This window comes from Azolla caroliniana, unplaced genomic scaffold (genome assembly GCF_043228905.1).
Source record: "Azolla caroliniana isolate FFs.n. ecotype wild unplaced genomic scaffold, voAzoCaro1.0.p SCAF_11, whole genome shotgun sequence".
Taxonomy (NCBI): Eukaryota; Viridiplantae; Streptophyta; class Polypodiopsida; order Salviniales; family Salviniaceae; genus Azolla; species Azolla caroliniana.
This window is the reverse complement of record NW_028230446.1, coordinates 15,674,780-15,700,723: the sequence shown is the minus strand read 5'-3', so window position 1 is coordinate 15,700,723 and position 25,944 is coordinate 15,674,780. Positions and strand designations below refer to the sequence as shown.

Sequence of the window (25,944 nt, the reverse complement as noted above, 5' to 3'; positions counted from 1 at the left end):
AGTGGGGTTTAGTTTGTATGTAGAAAAAAAAAAACAATGTATTGCCGAAGCAGCTGCGTGTAAAACAGCTTTTGTTTTTTCTTTTTTTGAATTGTGATATAAGAAGCTTGCTATGGATTCTGGAAGCAAAAAGATGACGATGAGGCTGACGACAATCCAAAGTTTCCTCTTCATTTATTTGAACAAAAAACAAGAAAAGATGAAAACCACCTTTTCCGTTTCCTTTCTTTTTAAGTTTAAAAGAGCGGTCGAAATTTTGGAGAAAAAAAAAATCACAGAAGTTGATTGTTTTCAATACCTGCGATTGCGATTTGGTTACTGTACAAAATCAGAACATACAAACTGCATTCTCTTAATATGTACTCAGATTGCTTCTCGGAAATTGAAACCTCAGAAGAAGAAAAGAAAGCATGCAAACAACTATGAATCTTTTGCAGTGTCTAATCAGGCTGGTTGTAAGAAGCTGAAAGCTGATGAGCAGGAGAGGAACAAGAATCGTGCAGAAAACAAAACAAACGATTACGATGACTACGTGCGTAAGGGAACATAAGAAAAAGAAAAAAAACAGTTTCTTGAACTTCTGAATATATAACTACTGAACGAAGGCTTTTCGTTGATAATAATAACAATACGAAGTCTTGTGGATTACGTAATTAACTTCTTCATCGTCTTCTTTCTGCTGCTGCTTCGCTCTCCCTGCTAATTCTTTCTCCCTCTCCTTCTGCTTCGCTATAATTCCTGGCAATTCGGATTTACTTGCATTCGATTCTAGTTAGCTTGCGCCTTCTTCTTTTTCTTCTTCCGCTGTAACTGCTCAAGTCGCTATTACTGCTGGCTCTGGTAATTCTTCTTCGACTCTCAAAGTTTCTGTCTTGTTTCGCTTCTTCGTTTGCTTCTGCTGAATCGCGTTCCCCGCTAACTGCGATGATTATTCCTTTTGAATAGTAATCTCTTCCTGACGGTCCTTCTGTTGCGCCTTCCTCATCCTTTTCCTCTTCTTCTTCTTCTTCTTCTTCTTCTTCCTTCTTTCTTCTTAGAATCCTTCACTACGTGATGCCTGCAGAAGTCGAGGAAATGCAGTACATGAGGGATCGATAAGAAGTGAAGATTTTGGCGATGGCGATGGCGATGGAGATGGAGATGGAGATGGAAAAAGGATGAGAATCAGAACAGCAGGAGAGTGTGACGCGATTGCATTTGTCGACGTCAACGACGTTACGTTACGTTTTTCCGATCAGAATCAGAAGAAGAAGGAAGAAGGAAGGAAGGAAGGAAGAAGGAAGACAGAAAAAAAGGAAAACAGAAGAGAGAGAGAGAGAGAGAGAGAGAGAGGAAGAAAAACAAAAAGCGGAAAAGAAGAGAGAGGAAAAGGTTGGGGGTGGGGGTGGGGTTTTCTCTCTTTTGCGTGCATGGGGTATTTTTATTTTATTTTGTATTTTCTTTTTATTGGGGGCTTTTCTTGTATATAAAATTACTGGTAAATTTTGGGTTCTTTTTTTGGTCGCTTTTTTTAAATTTTTACTTTTTGTTTCTCCTTTTTTGGGCCCCCCCCTCCGGGCCCCCATCTCTTCTCTGTGTGTCTTTGTCATGTCTGTTTTGTGTGTGTGTCTCTGTCTACGTATGATTTCGTCAGGTTTAACTATAACTAAAAACAAAGTGTGCCCCACCCCCCCCCCCCCCCACCCAAAAACACACACACACACACACAAAGACGAAAAAGCGAAGCACAAAAACAAAAGGAATTATTGGACGGGCCAAAAATAAAAGCTTTTTGGTTTATTCATTGCAAGAGTCTCCAAGACGAGTTCCTTAGCCCAATCTCAATTAATTGGCTGGCTGTTTTTTCCCTTTCTCTTCTGGGGAGATATAAGCTTCCATTTTAAATATATATATACGTCCATGTCTCTCCCTCTCCCTCTCCCTCTCCCTCTCCGTCCAAACTAATCATTTCTTCACTTCACCGACCCTTTGGATCCCACACTTGCTAGGTACCTTTTTTGGATCGCCATTGCAGACTCGCCCATCTTTGCCCTCGCTCCGGATCTCGACCCACAACCTTCCTATCTCGGGCCCAGGAATCTTACCGTGGTCTTATCATCTGTCAATCATCATGAAACCAATTTCGGTTCTAGATTGTAGTGTCATTAGGTCCCATGTATCCTCTCACAAGATGCTTGACTATGACATTGCATGATTATAGGGTTTAGAGTTCAAGGAAAGCTAATATACTTTGCGGAGTAACAAGATGCTCCAATCTAGAAGCTTGTGGTCTAACGATGCATTCTTAATTCACAAGTTGTCACAGACTGACAATCCTATCATATTACCTTCCCTTAAACCCTATCGTCATGCAATCTCATACTAAAGCATTACGAGAGGATACATGGATCCTAATGACCTAAGGACAAACTTAACTTATCATAGTTCCTCAAAATGTTGAAGGACTAAATAAATGTGAATCATCAAGAAAAAGTTTGTAAACGATCGTTATTGTTGTGTAGTGAATGGAATCATATTGGCGATATAGCCATATGGTTCTTTTTTTATTATCAAAGGAAGTGAGATACTGCTCACAAAAACTTGACATGAAGCATTGTGAGCACAGGTGTGGACGCTCTCAATGACTAGTTTGAGTTAAAGTTCTTGCTATTGATTAGGCTTGTGTGGATTTGATACTACATGGTGGAGATACTTTCCTCACATTTTCAAGCAAATCCATCCTCAATGAATTTCTGCCACACAAGAGTGGATATCCTACCACATTACCTTCAACTTCTAGTATAGTTTAGATTGTCTTTTTTAAAAGTGCCCTACAAAGGGAATAAGGTCCATGAATTTAGAAAGGACATGAAAAGTGGTGAGAGGAAAGACCAAAAGTTTCTTAGTCGTTGTTTGTCAATTAACGTATGACTTTTTTGGCAGTTTTCGACGATTTTGCTATATAACTAGAAGTTTTGGTGTATCTTCCAAATTAATTGAACATTTTGTGGTAAAATAGTAACAAATTGCCTCATTCTTAAAATCTAGCCCACGCCCATCATTTGTCTTTCTTCCGTCTTTTGAATTATTTATCTTGTCATGAACTTGAGAATGCAATTAGTACAAGTATACGATCATGCATGCACATTGCACATTGCACATTGTACAACTTTAGTAGCACGTGTTGGTGGACCATAGGGTTCAATGTATAGTCAAGGGACACCTTTTGGATTGGTACAAGTCTTCACTATCACAACATACAAGTTAATAGGTATATTTCTATTAAAATAGAAATTTTTTATACCCATTCTTTATATTTTCTTTTAAGATGGCTCTTTGAGCATAGTACTTGTGATGTGGAGATAAAGTTAGGCCCATTGCTCAAAAGTTGAATCCACGACATTAAGGTTAAAGACAATGATTTTACATTATGCATACCAAGGTTGATAGCCATTATTGAGACAGTTCATTTAGATTAATTATCATTACCCAATGTTGAAGATGAACTCCTTACCAATTAAGTTATATTATACATTTGCTCCTACTAAATGCCGAAGAAACCAATCATAAGCCCGAGTTTGAGTTCATGGGATGCTTGGCTTCTTATAGAGAGATTGACAAATTTAAACTTGAGCTTAATAAAATCAAAATTATTTTGCCTTCTTTTATTGGAACAATCACAAGTGCTATCATGAGTTTGATTAAGCCTCTTAAAAGGAGATAATGTTATATTCTTTAGTTTTAAAAACCCTATTAAGGCATAATATTTGCAATATTGGTCATTAGCCAAATGTATGTAAGTAACTTGACCATATTATAATTTGTGGGCAACTACACTTTAGTAGTAAGAATGGTTAATGCCGAATGGGCTTATAATGTGTAAAGAAGCGTTTAAGGTTTTCTAACTTTTATAGAAGGGCAACAGCTCTCACGTAAAATGGGCCTTTGATGCCCTTGCTTTGGGGTTACCTTTTGGTCATCATTGTTCGACATTGCTTACTAATGAATCAAGATAAAAATGTCTTTTAACTTAATTTAGACACCTTATATTTTTTTATGCAATAAATATCTATTTAATTAGGATAATAATATTTCTTGATTAATGTAGTGATTAGGTGTGTGTTAATTTTATATTAGCTCAAGAAGCCTTGGAGGCTTTCACAGCTAAATGGAGCGAAGCGATAAGTGTTGTTATTGTTCATGTATAACATCATCTGTTTCATTGGGGAGTGACGTCCCTCGACTCCTCCGTTAGCCCAACGAGAGGAAGGCAATCTTCTTAACTCATTCGTGACCTTGGAAGTGCAATTCTCTCTAAGACACTACTAATATGACAATCTGAACATTGAAAAGATTATGAAGCCTATCACTTGGATGTGAAACCTTATAAGGAATCTCTCTTGCTAAAAGGAAAACATGTGACTACCACAAGTATAGATATACTTTCTTTCTTTTTTTTCCAAAAGAAGAATATACTCCATTAGTTAAAATGACATACAATACACAACTTTAGACATTACCTACTTCCATATGGACTACATCACTTATTTATCTTACACTAAATAGCCCACATGTTTGTTCTCCATGTTTGTCGTGTCATTCACGCTCCTCTATCATCTAATGGGAGGGGGGAACAGCCATCTCGGTACTACGTACTGCCATCGTATCTCCACTCCAATTTCTGTAGCCATCAGTGTAGTACACCATCATTTTCTGAATTTCAACCTCATTAAATCTGAAGCATCATCTGTTCCATCAATCCGCTCATATTGGGCCCTCAATGTAGTTATTAGCATGTGCCATATTAGCTTAATAGATTCTGCTGGAGGCCGTTTGTTTGCTGAAAATACCCTCGTACATCTTGCGGTCCAAATGTTCCATATGATAATGGATGCTAACAACTTCCATAGATCTACAATTTTCTGCTTCTGGGCATTACTTCTAGGTGCACTGTTACCAACAATCACTCGAACAGTTCCATTCTCCCCTCTGTACATAGTTGTACATGTGCTATCAAAATTCTCTACGTCATCATCAAGACAATTCCAACAAGCATGTCCCCAATTGAGGGTAAATGAGCTAGAGGCATGGCAAAGCAATCGTAATGCCCTTCTCCATACTACCGTAGCCTCATGACATTCCCAAAGACAATGGGAAATGCTTTCTAGTTGTCCACATGCACTACATCTTGGGTCTACATTGGGGCCTTTAGCCCATGCCCCTACTGGCAAGGCTCTATGCACAATAAGCCATAAGCACATCATTATCTTGCGGTCACCGCTGTCATGCCATATCATTTTCTAGAATTTAGCTAATCTCCTTTCACTAATGCCCTCTTGTATCCAAAATTTACAAGCTGCAATATCTTGGTGTTCTTGTTTTAGGATAATTTGCCTCCGGATTTTCGTGTTGTACCTGAAAAATTGCACCAACTTGGCACCATCACTTGGACCTTGAGTTTTCCAAAAATACATTGTGGGGTCCCATGATAGCTTATTTGAATGCCCTTCCATCGGTCAACACACTGTCGTTGGTTTGAGCTCACTCAGTTCGGGGTCAACTATCATAGCCTTTCCATTTTTTGCAAGCAACCTAATCGGCCTTTAGTTTGATAGGCTGGTTACTCACATATTACCCTTCTATGCTCTATTTTGTAGTAGCATGCCTCATTAGAGTCGGCTTTCGTTCCCTTAATTCCGATTATATAATTTTCAGCATCAATGAGTCCTGTCCATTCCATTTCAGAGGGGCTTATGGCTGCTTCTTCCAAGATTTGCCCGTTGCGTGCAAAGGCATCTGTAATCCTCATTAGCATGCATTTACCCTTGTTTATCCTTCATATTCTAGCCTTTTGAGTGCCCACATCATTACGTAGAAATCTCTTCCAATTTGCCAATGTATTCCCTTGGGCATTGATTAAATTGGCCCATTTGAAACCTGTTTTTTGTCCTATCATCAGCCCATCCACATCTCTAATTAATGGGTTCCAAACAATAGGCATGTACATTCGAGCATATGCATCATTTCTCCACCTACAAACGATTCCCTTTCTTATTCCATTCCATGCCTTCATAATTCCAACAGCGCATATACTCTGTGTACATCCCCGGTATTTGGGTCACATTTCAAGCACAAACCCCCAAAAGGGGCTACTTGGCCAACTCCCACCATGTCTTGGCAACCACATCTTCCATCTACGTCGCCAGAGAATTTTCCAAGGTGCCTCAGGTGGTTGCAAGCTCCTGACCACCAATTTGCCTAGCAAAGCCTTCATTTGCACCACAGGATCTATTAGTCCCACCCCACCTTCACGTTTATCTTTTATGAGTGTAGTCCATGCAACCTTTGCACAAGCATGTTTTTCCTCGGTGCCCCCCCATAAGAAATTTCTAATCAACCTTTTTATCAATTTCATCAACTTGGGTGCGATTATCCAACATGCCGCAGTATGCCATATTGTGGCCATTAGCACCTGATTTGCAATCACAATCTTGGCTGCAAAGGATAATTTTCTTGCATTCCACCATATTAACTTCGCTTTTATTTTGTCCACAAGTAGAGTGTAGTGTTCTGAGTGATCAATGTCCATCCCGATTTTGAAACCCAAGTATCTAGTAGCTTCTCCTCTCCTCAACCATCTGAAATTAGGGTCTGGAGCCCAATTTACCACAGGCTTATTGCTAATCCAAATGCCCACTAATTTATTCCAGTTTATATTCGCACCTGACCCCCTACAAAACTCATTTATTGCACTTTGTAGTCTGTCCAAGTTGTTTGCATCCCCCTTAACATAAATTGTTGTATCATCAACATATTCTGTATCAAGCATCATTCCTGCATCCTCGGGTAGGGGAAGGCCTTGTATTTGCCAATATCTATCACTAATCTGATAATGCAACGCTTCCGCTGCAATAATGAATAGGTACGGTGCCAATGGGCATCCCTGGCGTACCGATCGTGTCATCCTAAAGCTCTTCCCCAAGCTTCCAGCCATTAAAACTTGGCTGGAAGCATCCCTATAAAAGGCAGCCAATCCAAGGATCCATTGCTGCTCGAAGCCTAGGGCAGCCATCACTGCTTCTAGGAATTCCCATGAGATCCTGTCATATGCTTTTTCAAAATCGAGTAACATTACTGCTAGGTCCACTTCTTGCTCCTCTGCCCATGTTGAATACTCCCAAAAAGTTATCACATTGTCAACAATGCTCCGGTTTTCGAGGAAGCCAGTTTGCGTTGTATGTATTATGTCCCCTAGGACCGTTTTCAATCGACTACTTACAACTTTAGCCATGATCTTATAGCCATTAGTGAGAATCGTCAAAGGTCGCCAATTATCAAGCATAGTTAGATCTTTCCCATCCTTGGGAATTAAATAAATCATTCCTTGACACAGTGTCGGAGGCATTAAACCTTCAGCCATAATGTATTGCATCCCTTCCAACATGTCATCCTTAATTAAATCCCAATATTTGATGTAAAAATATATAGGGAGTCCATCTATGCCTGCACAGCTTTGTTTGTTCATATCTGAAATTGCATCCCACAATTCTTGTATACAAATAGGGGTATTTAGACGGTCCATCATCTGAGTTGAAACTCTCTTCGGTATCCTATTTATTATATTTCTAAAGGCATCCTGCTCAATATGTTCCTCGTTGCATACATTCAGTAGTTGCATATAATAGCTCATGGCCATTCCAAGCATTTCCTTCGCGCACGTGATCATTGTGCCATCTGTCTTTTTCAAACATGAAGGTTGGGTCCCAGAGCCTTTGCATTTTACAGCTTCAAAAAAACCTTTCGTAACACGGTCTCCTACCCTCATCCAATTTACTGCTTTGCTACGATAGGCATTAGTAGTCCTTAGTTTCTGATACATATCCAGTTTGCATTTTGCCTCCTCTAGTTGGGCCTCAATCCATACATTATTCGGGTATTGTTCTCTTAGTCGCTGCATAGAAGCGAGTGTCCATTGCATTCTTTGTAGTTTCTCCTTCATCTCCTTTCTAATTTCAATTGCTTTCTTCCGAAAGAAACATGCACATTCCTCAATTTTCCCAGCCAGCCTATGAGCGGGATCATGATACATCCATTTGACATTAGACCATAGTCTTCTTATATCATTAGTCCATTTATTGTCCATGACCAACTCCTTGCTCACCTTCACATTATGTGGATTGCATCGACTGTTTTCTTTTATATGTAACAGGACAAGTGCATGGTCTAAGAACATCGTTCTAGGACAAATTATGCATTTGCCTTTCATATCTATGAGCCGAGGGTCCAAATACCATCTGTCCAACCTGGACATTGTCCTCCCATGAACGCTTCCTCTTACTCTAGAGTATAGAAGAGATTTTTCTTTTTGCATCTGAAAGTTAGATGCATTCCAACAATCTATCACATTATATGCTAAACTTATCCCATGCATCTTTTTCCGCCCCTTGCACCGTGCCATTTGCATTTCCGCTTCTATCTTCTTGTTGCTCCACCATATTAAAATCTCCTCCAATGATCCACAGATCTACATCTGGTTTCTTGTCCACTAGTTGCAACCAAAATTCCTTTCTTTCAGTAGCAGAATTTGGGGCATATATGTTCAGTATGCCCAAGTGCCCATATCTATGTTTTATCCTTATATAGACAGCCCGACCCTCTACTAAACATCCTCTGCTTGTGAATGTTGCATTATACTTAGCTTTCATTGCTATGAGTACTCCCCCATGAATCTGTCTGTCCCCCGTAGCTGCCGACCATGTATTGGTCCAACTCCCAGGGCATATGTTTCCAATTTTGTCGATCTTATCCCCATCTAGGTGATGCTCTTGCACCATGATAACATCAGGCACTATTGCCTCCGTGCATCGCTGAATTTCAGCAGCTAATACATTCTTCTTCATGTGGAATTGGCTACCACCAATTCCTTGTATATTCCTTGTATATTCCTTGTATACCGTGCCTCTTTAGTGGCCCAGCCAATGCATTTTCAGCTTCCACTAGGTTAGCAAAGATCATATCTTGGAGATTATCCTCTTCTAGTGTCACCATTTCAAGGTGGTATACCATGAATTCCGTGATCATTCGAGGCAGCTTCCTAAATTTCACATTTATATAGCATATTCCTTGCTCATTCGCCTTGCCCGAGCCCCATAGCATGGCATCTTTCCATTGTCTTTTCATTTTCACACTTATTGCGGTACCATATGTTGAATCTACATGAGCACCCATTTGTTGTTCCAACCATCCGAGTGTTTCTTCTCTGTTGTGGGGCTCCTTATTTCCCACGACCAGCATACAGGACAGTCCAACGATTTGATCTTCGTCCTCACAATGACTATAGATATTGATTCTACACATGATGTCCTTCTTCATCTCAACCCCACACATTTCCTTGAACCACTTTTTTCCTGTAAGTTTCAATTTGATTTGTTGCCCAGTAGTCGATAGGGGGGTCACTTTGTATTGAGAATTCCATTTCACTGTTGACCATTTACGCATACCTTTATGTTTCTCCATCCCATTCTCTTCCTCTTTTCTAGCATGCATGTGCCTTTTCATTTTTGCTATCCCCTTAATATGTTGGGTTGTCATTAGCGACTTATCTTGCTCTTTCAAGGGGCTTACATCCTTTTGATTTCTTATTTCTCCTTCCTCATCCATACATTCTTGATGCATCTAATTAGTTTCAACCACTAACACATTGTCTTCCTGCTGCCATGTCTGCATATCATTAATAACATTCACAAAGTTGCTCTCCGAATGTGCCTTTGATCTTGCTTCCTTGTCATTAGCTATGTTTTCATTGTCCTCTACGGTTAAGAGTTCATATTTGTTGCTAAGTTGAGGCCATTCTTGTCCAAGCATAATTTTTTGTTTTCCTTTATTATTCATATACTTCCATCCATCTTCATTCATCCGCATTGCATGGTTTGTTCTCATATTATTCTGTTGTGTCAAACTTGTTGGGCTTTTCCATCCATACTTCTCATTTCTACGATGCATGATCTCCTTACCTCTAGGGCATTCTCGGGCCATATGCCCCATTTGTCTACATACAAAGCATTGCCCTGGAAGTCCGGCATATTCCACTGGTTGTACATGGTCAGGCATGAGTTTGCTGCTTAGCACCATTGTTTGTGGTAAGGTCTTTACATCAGAGACAATTAATTTCATCCTCCGCGTTTCACTTACTCTCTCTACAAATGTTTTTTCCAAACATTGCCCTCCCGTACTCTTCCCAATGGTTGGGAGAAAGGACTCCCATTGCTTAGGTAAACCAGGGAAAAAGGCCGTTATTACTGCTGGATTTCCTATACAAGCATTTGCTTTACACATGTCAAAATCTACATCCCATTTGAATACATACGCTCTTGCATTGTGCCATGTCAACGGACTGTTCTCGATAATTTTGCATATATTCGTATCAGGCATCACAATAACATGGTAGAACCCCTTTCCCATAAATGTGATGTCCTTCACTCTTCCAAGGTTTTCTTGCAAGCAACTTTGCAACCAATCACGCAACAACGGGCGATTTGGTCGACTACCCACCACTTTCACCACAAATGATTCCTGTCTAAGTCTTGCAATTTCACTCTCCATGATGCATTCTTCTTCCGGGGAGAGAACGAAGGCTCCCATAGCTTGCATTGAGTTATCACCTAACCTATTCATCCCCTCTATCCCCTGTTCTAGATCATCATCATAATCATTAGAGGTTCGATCCTCACATACCTACGTCCCCTTGGTGGCAAGAGGATTTCGAGTTGCAGTTCGTGCAACCTCCACAAGTTCTGAGACGTTGGTTGATGCCCCCTCTGCTGTCATCACCGCCATCACTGTGAGTCGTTGTTCGTGCAGCCTCCCGACGAGCACCTCCTGTTGTTTGTTGTTCGTATTCCTATAGATATACTTTCTTGGATTGTCGAGGCAAACTCTGGCATAAAGTGGTTGAATTATATTGTATACCATACAACATGATTTTAACGTGGGAGTACAACAAAATGAGTAACTTTTGGGACCGACTATATGAAAAGTTTTTTCATGCTACTTCTATATTTGGACATGTCATAACCTACAAGATGTCAATATTCTTCAATGTGTGCTTCATCTTCTTTAAGGTCTATCATAGATTCTTTGAGTCCCTATTGAGTTTTGAGTTTTGATTTTTTCATTGTATCTCATCCTCTCTCCTAAAAAGAGGAAATTTCTAAGCAAGAAAAGGTATACATATTATTTCAAAACTACAATTCTTATAGAGTTAGGTTCACATGGTTAACACTCATGAGAAGGTTACAAAGTTTGTTTATATAATAGAGAATGAGCCTAAATCACAAAATATTCTTGTTGTCAGTCCATCAACTCCACCAAAAACAGAAGCGATGTGATTATGAGTCGCTTGATTCATTATAATACACCAATAACAATCAAGGTGAAGATTTGTGGGCACTCATGATGGAGAATGGAAAATTAAAGGGTTCTCCTCGTTAAAAATAAGAATAAAAAAAATGCTTGAGATGTAATCCACATTATTCATACAACTTGAGGATGAGGTGAAACAATCTCAGAGAGCTTGTACGGAGGTAAATGAACACTTAAACAAGAATGAACATGAGTATGCATTAAAAGAGGAGAATGTAGACACCATGAGAAGTGAAGTAAAATGAAGAATGTAAGCATAATAAAGTCATGGATAGATTAGGTTCTTGAACAAATAAAGACTCGTGGTGTATAAGACTATAAGACTAATTCATGTATTCTTTGAAGAATGGGACGTGATGTTACAAGTAAAATGAAGAATGTATGCACAACAAAGTCATGGAGAGATTAGGTTCTTGAACAAAAGGACTCGTGGTGTATGCACAACAAATGGGAGAGGATAGGTGTAGGCTAACCAAGGCAGCCCATCGCGTTCTATGACAAATCATTCATCATACCTCATGTGACATTATTGGAGTTGCAAGGTGGAGAATAGGTGAAAGGAAAACAAGGAGAAGAATATTTGTTTAGAAAAAAGACTTGATTCATGTATTCTTTGATTATGTTTTTTTAAAGTTGCAATTGATACCCATGGAATGTGAGCATTGTCATAGATAAGCTAACCAATGAATCAACTATTATACTTCTTAATCCAACTTGGTAGCATGATTCTTAAAGGATGCAAGGTGTGGACAAATATAATGCACACTCCATGGTATAGGGAAAAAATCAACGACAACAAAGAGGAAAAGGAGAGTGGCATGTTTTATTCAAAGGGAGAATAGGAAATGGTGTTTCTACTTTTAAAGATGACGAGCATAAGTTGTAGATATGCCTCCTATTTTTGTAGTTTGATGTTACATCCCTCGTCATGATTCTAATTTTTATACTTAAGAAAGACTAACCTTTTTGCCAATCTAGAAAATGACATTGGTTACTTCAAAGCCAAGAAAGATGTCCTTTTCTTTATGAGACATGAATGTTGGCATAAGAATTTTGCAATATGATGCACATGAATCTTTGATGTCAGATAACTCAAGGATTAAAGAGGATATAGACATCTAGAGTTGGTCTTCTATGGATGAAATGGTCTTGTTCAATCTAGAAAAGTTACTTTATGGAATGGTATATCTTTATGGAATGATACATAATGCAAATCATGTGATTGAGTATATGTTACTCTTACATAAGCTAGATATATAATATCTTGCATAGTATCCGGATTCCACACGATTCACATATAGTGTGATTGACCATATGTATCTTGGATCATATCTATAAATGTCTAGAAGACTTTGAGTATATGAAGTCAAATCACTACGCAAAACAATTATATTTGGGCATAGACTAAAAAAAACACATGCACACTAAGATGATTTAGGTTATATGACAAGAGAGAAAAAAATTGTACATCTTCCAACACTAGGAAGCTTTCATAAAAGTCACTTTCTCATCCACAAAGAAATGTTTTTTAATTAACCATATGCCTAGCAATCGTGCCAAGAAATGTAGCTCACGAAAAAAAAAAATGGTTAGAGTAGAAATATCATGAAACTCGAAAGTACCGTACACCTTTAGATGTAGTCAAAGAAACGGAAACCGGCAAATTTATCGACATGCATGCAAAAGACTTAGTTTAAAAAAGAGCGAGAGCAAAATATATGTGGAATTTTTTTGAGAAATCTCAACAAGAAACACTTTGAGAATATGGTAACTTAATTGTTTTAGATTTGCATATCAGTTGTACAAAGGTATACAAGAAATCGAATGTTGGAAATATTATGTGCTATGTTCTCTTTCACACATGCCTTCTTTCTTTACTAGAAAGGATGTATGCTTTGTGCTTAAGAAATTGGCCTCGCACAAGGTAGAATATCTTCAAGGTATCATGATAGAATGCTCAAATGGATAGGAAAGGAAGCACATGTTTGTATAAGAGATGCATGTAATTGTGCATTGTAACATAACGTGTCTCATGGGAAGGAAAGATTGGTGAGAGGGCTTATAGACAAGTTGGTTTTTGGAAACACTATAGTACCATCGATAACCTTGTTATTCTTTTAGTGCTAATGGAATAAAATTGTTTAAACAGTAAATGATTATATTCTTGGTTCGGAGATTTTAAGAAAGCTTTTGATATGATGCCATTTGAGCATATTTGGAGATAGAGGAAGAACTCAAGATATCAACTCCCATTGAACATATGCTTGCAATCTATCGAATTCATTTGAAGATTATACTTTAATTTAAAGATAAAAAATAAGAAAAAATCACGCATCATGGACAATAATGAGGTACTTGAACACCATCACAGTCTAGGATGTTGTAACATTAGAGGATTTTTATTACAAACCTCATGTTCCTAAACGAATTCTTGATTCTCGTACTAAACTTTTACGTTATAAGAGATTCGGCTATTCAAAATCCAATGGATGGATAAACCTATTGATGATGCCACATGGGAACGCGAACATACTCTTAAGGCACAATTTCCTCACTTTATATTGCAAGAGTGCAATATTTTGAAACTAGGGGAGTATGTTATGTACACATAAAGTAGGTGAGGGTAGGTCACTAATATTTAAATGGGAAAAGTACCAAGATACCCCTGGAAATTCGTCTATTTACCATAATGCCCCTAGAAGTTCCAAATTTACCAAACTACCCCTATGTCCAAAAAATTACACTTTATAAAGTAATTATACACTCAAATCTTTGGCAAATAGGGCTAGTTCAGGTCCATTTCTTCCATCTTTGGTAAATAGGGCTTGTAGATTTGAGTGTATAATTACTTTATAAAGTGTAATTTTTTGGACATAGGGGTAGTTTGGTAAATTTGGAACTTTTAGGGGCATCCTGGTAAATAGACAAACTTCCAGGGGTATCCTGGTACTTTTCCCTATTTAAATAAGTGAAGGGTATGTTCACTAATGTTAAAAAGGGACTAATGTGATTGGATAGAAAGAATGATAGGTGCATGCACTATCATGATTTGGACAACTAATGAATGGAGAGTCTTTTAGATAGGGGCCTAGGGAGAGGTATAAATATGAGGCTTAGCTACCCTCATAAGCATATTATGTCGCAAGGTTGCTATCTTACACCGTGGTGGTGTGGGCTAGGCTTTCGTCACAACAATCGTGTTATCTCTTCCAAGGTATTGGTCATCCAAATATCCTAGATCATAGCTCGAGGGTGGTCGGGTGGAACGGGTTCTTCAATCCAATCTATTTAGCTTGTTTTTACTTTATTTTGGTCTAATGATTAGTTACTGTAATAGACTCTTAACAATTCATTACAACTATGATTGGAGGGATACTTGAGCACGAATTTTTAAAGATTTCTATAAATATATTTAGGGCAAGTAGTTAGGTATGACGATCATCATTGTTGTTGTAAAAGGTTATAGTGTTTAGTTGCCTCTGTAACTAGAGTGTAAGAGAGAGAGTGTGTGTGTGAGAGAGAGAGAGAGTTGTAACTCTGCAATTGTCTGTCAGACGAAGAAGAACTCAAGGTCGTTGCCTTGAGATTCTTGTTTTGTGTATTTCCTCTCGATATGGTGATTCTGTTCGGAGTCTGTGGGCTCTCGTGGCTTTTCCCATTTCAGGGTTTCCACGTTAATATATTGTGTCTTTGTGTCAGTGCATCATCTTCTGTTATTTCAGTTTTTTTGTCTTTCTCGTTTGTGCTTGGTAATCAATCGGTTGTGGCCAATCCCATATTCAACACTATCTAATGTATCATGAAGAATCGTGACATCGATTGGGGCACGTGGTTGAAAACCATACATCAACATATTTAAAGGACAATAATATCCAATGGATGTATATTTAGAGCTATTATGGGCAAATTCTAAGATAGGAAGGGATTGCTCCCACTTAGAAGGGGTTTTTGCTACATAAGCTCGAAGCATGTCCTCAATAATTTGATTAACTCGTTCAATTTCTAACTTGGAATCTCAATCACTAACAATATCCAGGAAATTTGTTTGACAAACTTACTTGGATGACCTTTTAAAAGGTCAGTTAATGGTGTAGTCAATTTGGAATAGTTACGAATTGATTTACGTAAAAATCCAACAAATCCTAAGAATGAGCATAAATATTACGGGGAATGGGCCAAAGATTAACCTTTTCAATATGAGAAGGTTCAATTTCAACACCATTTTCCATAATTAAATGACCTAGGTACATAATAGATTTTTGGAAAAAAACACATTTTGAATGTTTTGCATAGAAAGAGTTGTCACACAACTATATGTTGAACATGATCTTGCAAGGTACGATTATATATGAGAATATCATCCAAGTAGATGACAACAAAACCACCAAGTTTATCTCGAAAAATGTCTGACTCATTCTTCGCTTGTTGGAATGTGACTGGAGCATTAGTCAACGTGAAAGGCATGACTAAAAATTCATAATGGCCATAGCGCATACAAAAAAGCAGGTTTAGGAATATCATCTTTGGCAATGTGAATCTGATAATAACTTGTTCATAAGTCCATTTTCGTAAAATATCGGGGCCCATGCAAACGATCAATCAAATCATCGGCACGAGGTAACAAACTTGATTAGATCCCCATCGTTCACACACAAAACATCAAAACAACAAAAAGAAATGTTAATAAATGTTCTAATACCACTATTAAGAGTATTACTAATCATTAGACCAAAATAAAGTTAAAACAAGGTAAATAGATTGAATTGAAGAACCCATTCTACCCGACCACCCCCAAGCTATTCATGATCTAGACATAGCAAACCTACCATCGACGTCCCGTACAACCGGATATTAGGATAAATAATACCTTGGAAGAGATAACACGATCATCGTGACAAAAGCTTAGCCTGCACCACCCGTGTCTAAGACAACAGCCTTCCAACGTAATTTGCTTATGAGGGTAGCTAAGCCTATACCTCTTTTGAAGCCCCTTGAATAGATGTGCCTTTCTAAAAGACACTCCATTCATTGGTTGTCCAAATCGTGATAGTGCATGCACCTATCATTCCTTCTATCCAATCACATTAGTCCCTTTTTAACATTAGTGAACATACCTTCCACTTATGTAAATACTAGTGACCTATCCTCACCTACGTTATGTGTACATAACACGAATGTGTTGTCCATCTTGTTGAAGCCTGAAAATGGGCTTACTACAATGGTGGAGAAATCAAATGTTGGTTTCTCAAGTAATACCTCCATGACACATTAACAACACATGCTACAAGAATCCGCAAGAAGGGTGTGAGAGATGTGAGTGACCACTAAGGTCTTGAATTAAGGAAGAGGGATTTGAAAGCGAGTCCAAAATCAATGAACATTTTGTGTGCCGTACCTAGTTAATGATGCATCAAAGATAAGTATGTCAAACTCTACATGGACTCCATTACTATTCCACAAATTATAGAGAGGCTAACTATGACACTTCAAGAAAATCTGGCTTTAGCTTCAAAAGGTATAAGGAACAAACCCTTATATTAGCACACTTGACGCAAAGGCAATCGCATATTGCTATTTTCCACAGCACCATAGCTACACTAACAACATACTAAGAAGTCACCATAGAGTGAGCGAAGTAATGTTAAGAATGTAGACAAGTACTAGAATATAAGATACATGGGGCATACCATCTCTAGAGCATGGTTCCATCCAAACAATGACATGTATATGAACTTGTTGAACTCCATTATAGCCTCATTCCACAACAAACCTCAAATATAAAGTCTAATCACCACTACTAAATCCACCCATGTTTGTTATGCATGTAATGCTCGTAGCAATCTCCAAAATTATTCCATCACAAGCATTAAGATCATGGCCATTGAGCTACATGAAACCTAGAGACTAATTTTGTAAGCCTAAAGAACTTATTTTTGCTATATAAAGAATATTATTATGCCATGTGTACTAGAACTTCAAGAACCCTAATGGTAAGTTGTTAGAATATTAACCCTACATGTTGGGTTCAAAACCTAATTTTCTCACCTATCTATCTATTACTTCATAAATATCCTGTTTACTAGATGCCAATGTGGAATGTAGGGGTTAAACCTTTGACCTTCGAGTCTCCATTGGACAATCTTACCAATTGAGCTACATCCATCTTGGCAATCTCAACCTCAATACCTTTCACTCTCCCCCTTCCTCGCCCTTGAGCTCTCAATCCCTCTTAACATTATATACTTATTGAGAAACAGCTTTCTATACACATTCAAATATTTAGGGTGAAAGAGAATATTAAGAAATAAAAGCATGTGAAAATACAAGGCTCTCTTTTACACAAGATCATGCCTCACTTTCAGTTACAAGTTTTCGTCTTTTCTTTTCTCAAGCTTTAAAGATCCAACAAATGTTTTTTTAGTTGTTAAGATGAAGAATCCTCCAATGGCTCTCTATATCTAAGCTTAGCACTTCTCGAAGCAACCAGAAGATACAATTGTACACCTTAGGCATTGAAGCTCTAAACCATGTACGTCATTCCAACCTGTAAGCGGTTCGTTTGAGGAACATTCAGTATATCTGAAGTTGCCCTACAATTTCTTGATAGAAATGCATAGAAATAATTTATGACAAGTTTCCTAAAGAACCATGAATCCTTCTTGGCTCTCACAGCAGCATGTCCAATGAGATAAACCACACCACTTTTCTTTGCCTGCTTCAAAAAGGAAATCTCCGTTGAAGCAATCTCATCAAGCACAACTTCGTTACAATGTAGAGAATGAAGAGATTCAGATATATCAATGTCCTCGATATTTCCGGATAAATTCCTTGATAATAAAGGTTGGATTAGTTCACCTAAATCTTGTCCATTTCTACCAACCAGTGAAGAAATGTCATCATCGATATTATCCGAAAGCCTTTCAAAGCTCCCAAATTCTAACGCGTATTCTTGAGCCTCTCTTCGTATAAAAGTCTTGAGGCTCTTCAAAAGCAGCTTCTCAAATAAGTTATGGTCCTCTTTCCTTACATCTTTATATCCATACCTTGCAACACAACGAAATATATGGTAATCCCGGGGACAGACACGCCGAAAGACAAACCTTTGTGACTGTGGTACGGCAGGTACATTTATATACTTTATGCAAACAAATACTATGGTCGAGTGTATTGCCGGGAGTTTTTTCATGAAATATCCAAATATAGCGGGCACTCCTTGAATGAGCTCGTTATAAAGCAACCCAACACCTTCTACTCTTACAGTCCCCAGATTGGGCCCCAACTCTAGCATATAATCCATTGAGATTCTTTGATCCACTTCGCTTTGATATTTCATACGGGTACCATAATGCCATATATACATTATGCTGACAAGAGATATGGCTAGAACCAAGGTGACCCAACCAGCTTCAGATACTTTCAAAAGAACTGCAAGAAGGTATATCAACTCCACACCTCCAACAATGACCAAGAAAGTAAGAGACAATACCAATCGAGTTTTCCATATCATGATCATAATCAATGTAGCAAAGGCAGTTGTAATGAGCATGTCACCTAGAACTGCGATGCCTAAAAATTCACAGCACCAAAAGTTAATTAAAACTACTAGTAAACAATATATTTTTTACATGCATGGTACAATGGCATGAACTAATAGGTCTTTTAGTTGTGAATATATCAATGAGATATTGTTAGCAAATATTAATGACATATTTCAAGCAGAGTAGATCTTGTGTAAGACAATCAATATGATTTCCTGTAAGAAAATTGATACAAGTTGTGCTAGCAGTTTTTAACAATAGATTAAATGGATGTGAACTTTGTGTAGCAAAATAGATTGATATCCTGAAAATTGCTTTCCTTAACTTATTATGCCTCTAGATTTGGAGACAGACTTACACGAACATAAAAAGACAAAACTTAACTATTCTACCAATTCTACCAAAATCCGTGACTACCTAACAAATAAGAGAATACTACTTCTGTCCTGGAATATATAGATAGGGTTTACAATAGCTTTCACTGTGCAGTATAAAAAGAAAATCAAATATTTCCTTACCAAAAGCATGAGCGATAAAGTCTGTACTCTTGAAGCCAGCTATGATAAGCACACATATGATTGCCATTAACCAGTTGATTGTGGGAATATACATTTGCCCCATAAAACGTCTAGATGTATGAATCACAGTGACTCTTGGAAAGCAATCAAGCGCCAATGCCATGTTTATTACAGAAAACGTCGCCAAAATCATCGATCGACTTGCAATCATTGCCGCTAAGATTGAGAGTATAAACATCGGCCAGAAAAGAGTGACTGGAGAATTGAGAAAAAAAAATGAAAACTCTTCTTTCAATAAAAACTTGTCAAGGATTGCTCATATTCCTTGTGTCTCATCCTCAGAAAAATTTATATGTTTATATATGTAAATTTTTTATATTATGAAACATCATGATTAAAATTGTGTACAATTAGGATGGAGACTAACAAGTTGAACATCACGATGTATCCATGGTATGAATGTGAAACACATCCAAATAGAAAACAAACCGTAAACACAAGTAGAGTTTTAAGTTTTCTCGCCTGGGATAGAGCGATAGAAAACATCATGAACCGCAAGAGGGAACTTCACAAGGTATGCAGCTTGACCCATGTATGCTAGCAGGAGACAGGGATAAACTACCACTCCAAATGCAATCTGGAATCATATTAGAAGATCAATACATCAAGCATTATTATCTATAGTAATGTTAACAGGAGAAATTCTCAAAATGATGTGACAAAGAATCACAGATAAATTTAAAACGAGTGATTTTGAAAATTTCTAGTATAATAATCAGAATGTTATAACATATGAATGCTTTTAAAAATGAACATGACCTTAGACCCATTGCTTCTCACTTGAACTTGTGGCTTTAAGGATATAAAGCATAGCTTTGCCACTATGACACAAGACTAATTTTGTTTGTGAAAAGTAATATTTTGATTGGAGGCATAAAGACAATGCTTTTACATCCCACATCATCTTGTCCATTTACCAAGTACGTAAATTACTACATCCTTCTGGTGATGAAGCTACAATTATGTCACCAAAACAAGCCATATCTCTGTTATGGATATAAGTGTAACATACATTAATGTGCAAAAGATATAGACGTAGCAGCTCAAACTATCACTGGGACTGCTTATTAATGTCCTGACCAAAGTCAACCAGCCAAGGCTCAACAGAGTTTTAAGTTCCTTGAGGAGCAATCTAACTTTAGTGGATGTCAAAGTCTTACAAAGTCCAAAACCTTGAAGAAGTGATTATTCTTTTATATAAGATTTCTCTGGTGGTGAAATTATAGCTAAATCAGTGGTTGTTTTACCACTATCTGGAATTTCCACAAGCCAGTTTCATGGTTCTATCTAGAGGATTTGATGACTTTCTCCTCATATGTAACAATTGGTTACTTGTGCATGTAAGTTACAAGAAAAGAAATTAGCCAATCCCTAGCAAAGAGAAGAGGTTTACTCTTCTAAATGACTTTATTTCAGACACAACTCTCAAACTCTGTGGATACATTTCAGGAGCTGATGCAAAACCCAAACAGTGGAGTACATGCAAGTTCCTTCCATCTCTCAAGAGGAAACGGAGTATCTTCGAGTCCTGTGAGCCACAGAGGTAACTGGCCAATTCAGAAAACAAGATGTTGAGACCCCCATTAGTCAAACAAATGCAACTCAACCTTCTTTGCAAGGACAATATGTTTCTTTGAGCTGTCAGAGAAGTGGTGAGCAGATTGTTTACCAGACAATTCCTCCACAACCACCCTTTCCACATTATGGTTACTTTCGAGGTGGTTTGGTATTCTAGGATATTGTTGGAATTCCTACACGAGGAATATGTTTGGGGCAATGCAAAAAGGCATGGCCAATACCATGGACAAAAATGTTGGCATGCAACCAGATTATCAAGGAATAGCTGGTTTTGCTCCAACCACATATGAGCAGCTCTAATATGGCTGAAGGCCATATAATGAGGTCTTAAATGATAAATGGTGGAGTGCAACTTTTATATGCACCTATTTAGAACCACTTGGCACCTTTAGAAAATCAGGAAGGCAGTGCAACAGTGAAGTTTGGAACTTCTGGAAGTATGCAGGATAAGTTGAAGGCTTTAACTTCCATACAACAATTTGATGCAGCGCACACATTGAGGGTAGAGTTCACTGAGTCTGCAAACTTGCACCATCTACATTCTTGAATAGTAATGTTGCAATGGTGGGCCAAATTGTCGACGCAAGATCAGCCACCTTCATAGGTCCGATTCCAATAGGCCTTCTTGTCTGCATGATTGAGAAACACTTTTGAGCTGGATGTCATGACAGCTTGCACCAGTTGGATGAGGAAAATTGTCAAAATCTAGAAAAAATATACTAAGAAGTTTTTGGACGCCTTAGTGTTCATCAGCTCTTTCAGAACCGTTTCATTGAAAAGCATTACATCCTCCCTCTCCCTATCCTTCTCTCCCTCTTGCATTATCGCATGGCCTTCAACAAGATAAATTTGAAGTTTGAAACTTCTAGTAGTAGTGAGGACTAAGCTATCTCATCATGCACTCATCCTCGTGTCTTATTGGTTCTTACTACTAGCATCTACAGCTCTCTACGCACTTGGAGAGCAAGGGCAGGGCTCTTACTTTGAGGTTATTTAAACTTCATTTGTTGGTTATCTTGTCATAATAAACTTGGTACAAAGGACGTCATGATCCACAATAGGATTACAACCTGTTGTTGTGTAAATGCCTAGATAAGAGATTCGACCCTAGTAGTTTTTACACCTAAAAAAATCATAATTTAAAATTTTAACCGTCACCTGAATGGATCTTAGTGGAAAATTTCCGAGATCTGCAAACATTGCCTCCCCTCCTGAGAAACAAAATCATAGTTAAGAGAAAGTTTAAAACCTGATTTATACCAAATCTGGATAAAGGATTTGTATGATAACCTGAAATGCACAACACTAGCCCTCCAAGTACATAACACGCATTCATCTTGTTACTTGCAAAGAAGTAGTAGATATATGCAGGATTGAAGGCTCTAAAGATGGTTGGATCATACTTGACAATATTGTAAATGCCTATCGCAGCTATTGCTACGAACCATAAACATAATAGTGGTGCAAAAAAGTATTTGACTTTTCCAGTGCCAAGTCCTTGGACACTGAAAAGAGTAAGAAGAAGTATAATTGCAACCATCGCTATTGACTCTGTGCAGCAAAAAACAAAAACAAAGATTGTGAAGATATAACAAAAGATTCACAACATTGACCCATTACATCAAAATAAAATGTTAGATAACCTTGTGGAACTGAAGGAAATGCCACACTAAGTCCATTTACAGCAGACATCACTGCAAATAAAGAAAAAGAGGACGGGGGATTTTTCATGGTAAACTTTACTTCTCAAAATCCAATAGTTCATAATGGTTATAAATTTTCAACAAGAGAAGGGACAAATTTAAGGAAAGAGGAAAAAAACAGTGAATTGCTTTCAAGGATATATTGAGATTTTTCAAGAAAAACGTAATTTGAAAAACTCTCAACCCATTGCCACCAAAATAGTTACCTTACAAAAATAAAATCCAATTTTAAGTCCAAATTGATGCCCCTATTTTACTCCTCTTAACCATTGAAAATATACAATAATAAATGAGCCATACCTGAAATGCATGGTGTGAGGATTCCATCACAGATGACTAAACTCACTCCTATAAGTGCAACCACGAACAAAAAAGTTTTCCAAAACACACTTTTCTCTAGACGCCCTTTAATTGTCATCGCTCTTTCCAGACGCTTTGTCGGCGTTTCAATGGTGAAATTTGATAGTTCTTCATCTGTCGGCTGCCTACTGGGTATCAAGCTTGCTCTAGCATAATGACAAATTATCGAATACAAGGAAAATGACCCACCTGCAAGTCCAACTACAAAAGTCAGGAAAGACATTTTCTCACCTCCTTTTGGACTCCAGTAATACAAAACCTCTCAAAAAAACTCATATACAGAACGCACGTGTGTTTGAGTGAGTGAAGAAATGTGTAAAAGAGAAATGAAATGAAATATAATATTAACATTTTCAGAAGATCAAACAATTACATCTAGTGAATCTTATAGAACATCTCATGAAATATTACATGATCTTACAGAAATAGAGAGAAATGAAGGTGTGCTGGACAATATCTAGACTTGCCTTTCTTCATTATTCTATAAAAACGAAATTCTGTAGCAAAGTAAATGAGATCCCTATTCTTTTCATGCTTCGACATTGAGATTCCAAATAGAAATAGAAATATGATGTACGACACCTTGAACTTTCTCATATAAACTAAAATAAATAAATCAACTTATGAAATTCAAATGTCAGGGATGAAATGAATGCATATTATAGTGAGTGAATGTAAGACAAGGAAACAATTTACATGCACAATATAGAGCATCTAGAACTTAGGAGAAACTCAAACCAGCTTATTGTTCAATGAGTAGAGTGCGATTAATCAGGTATAAGAAAGACATACACCTGTTACAGTCAAATCAGTGCACCTTAAGGATCTAGATCTTGGGGCATGTATTCATTTACCAAACTAAAGGCACACGCAATATCCCCAGGTCATGCACAACCCAATTATAAAGAAGAGTAAACAAGCATCACATACAGATGAAAATGAACTACTTCATTCATGCAACACTAAAGAAGTCATTATATCATAATCGTTCTGCTATATCATATGCATCTACAGATATAAACTGCCCAAATCTAGGAGTATTTTAAACTTTGAAACTTCCAAATCTAAACCTATTGCCTTTTCCAAACCCTAAAATGTTGCTAAACTTTATGACATCGTGAGACTTACTAAGCTATGATCCAAAAACAAATAAGACCAATAACCAGTGACCTTTGAAGTCACTCTCCCCAGTGCCATTGGCACGAAGAACGACGAAGTCGTATTTGATGAGTGGGATGAGCGTGAGCGTGTAAATCACAATCGAAAGGGCTCCCAAGATATCTGATGTGCTACCAATCTCGACATCATTGAATGCATTTCCATAAACATAAAGAGGACTCGTTCCCAATCCACTATAGACGACCCCAATTGTTTGGAATGCTAGCTGAAGTACCAGGACCAATGATGGATCCTGAAAATATATTCACAAATAAACTATAATTTCTCATTCAAGAACTAAACCATGAATATTTATTTATGCTAACATTTACATCACATGTCAAAATAAGACCTGGTGATCATTGAATACTGTTTTCCGAATTAGACTTATGATTCAAAGCATGGATGAACCCATTCTAATACTTAGATCGTGTATTTGAAAAGAGCCATTTTCTTTTCCGAATGCATATACACAGTGAATCAAAGACCTCATCATATATCAAAATGATCAAAAAATACCATTTTCTAATTTAGATATAAAGTTTTAAAAAAAGGACATGAATGCTGGTATTTTTAGATTACATCTATATTTATTTAACTTGGTGATCATAAGATACCACTTTATCTCATGTAGAGAAAGAGAGATCAAAATAAATGAGAATCATTAAGGTATATGCGAAAAACATCATAGCAGTTCATCTTCTGGGGGATAGTATGATTGCTTTCTAGTTTAGATACACATCCTAGAACACATTGCTTCAACGTAGTACATACACAGAGAGAAAACAATAGAACATATCAAGGAAAAATGTAAACATCATTAAATATAAATAAATGAACAGATAGATAGAAATTAAAACATAGAATTTCATATTATTTGAGAGAATATGATTACATTTGTTTCACGATTATATAAATATATAGGAAAAAGAAAGAGACAATTAACCTGAGGAAGAGGAGAGGCAGGGAGACCCGTGACTTGCATAGATTCCACATCAAGTGAGTCGACAAGAGGTTCAGCCCTTCTCAGCTTTGGATGAGACACTGTCAAGCCCTCACGCATTAGCTCAGCATCAAAGTTTTCACCCTTATCATCAGCACTGTCATCATCACCACCATCACCATTATCCCTATCCGTAGGAGTGTTAGAATCGTTGCTACTACCCTCTCCGTTCTTCTTCTCTTCCTCTAACTCCTCCTTCGTGTTATGAAACACGGATCTCTCCATGTGTAAATACTCTGGTTTTCCTTCTTCGGCAAGAAATAGACAGTTGTTGATTTCACAACAAGGATCTTCGCAGGAGAAGGAGAAAAAGAATATCTCGACCTATTTCTTAACGAATCCTGCATTCAATCAGATCCTGCAGAATTGCAGAGGCAGAAGGAGAACGAGAGGGAAAAGACATCGCTCGGTCGTTTCCACCTTCGACTTCCGTGGCTTCTTCGTTCTCTCTCTCTCTCTCTCTCTATGTATTTGTATGTATTTGTCTAAGTCTTTTTCTTCCTTGCAATTGTCTCTCGCTTCGTTCACTATTTTGTACTCTTATTTGTATGTGAATATGTACATATGATATATGTATGTGTGTATTTTGTACTCTTATTTGTATGTGAATATGTACATATATGTAT

The 25,944-nt window shown here is 37.6% G+C and overlaps 1 protein-coding gene across 1 annotated transcript; it reads right to left on the bottom strand.

Annotated features, from left to right (window-relative positions):
- Positions 1-17,678: 17,678 nt before the first annotated feature.
- LOC147857990 (putative potassium transporter 12) lies at positions 17,679-25,794 on the bottom strand. The gene is made up of 9 exons (XM_087326686.1): positions 25,262-25,794; positions 24,328-24,568; positions 23,098-23,346; positions 22,738-22,788; positions 22,385-22,645; positions 22,253-22,305; positions 19,979-20,093; positions 19,457-19,711; positions 17,679-18,966 (listed from the first exon to the last, which is right to left on the bottom strand). Exons 1-9 carry the CDS (start codon positions 25,541-25,543, stop codon positions 17,921-17,923), a joined length of 2,553 nt encoding a protein of 850 aa, XP_087182812.1. The 5' UTR covers positions 25,544-25,794; the 3' UTR covers positions 17,679-17,920.
- Between the last annotated feature and the right edge of the window lie 150 nt (positions 25,795-25,944).

Coding starts and splice junctions, on each gene's coding strand:
- LOC147857990 (XM_087326686.1), bottom strand. CDS start 25,543: ATGGAGAGATCCGTGTTTCATAACACGAAGGAGGAGTTAGAGGAAGAG. Junction 22,646..22,737: donor ATTTCCTTCAGTTCCACAAG/GTTATCTAACAT, acceptor TTTGCTGCACAG/AGTCAATAGCGATGGTTGCA. Junction 19,712..19,978: donor TTTCTATCGCTCTATCCCAG/GCGAGAAAACTT, acceptor TCAATTCTCCAG/TCACTCTTTTCTGGCCGATG.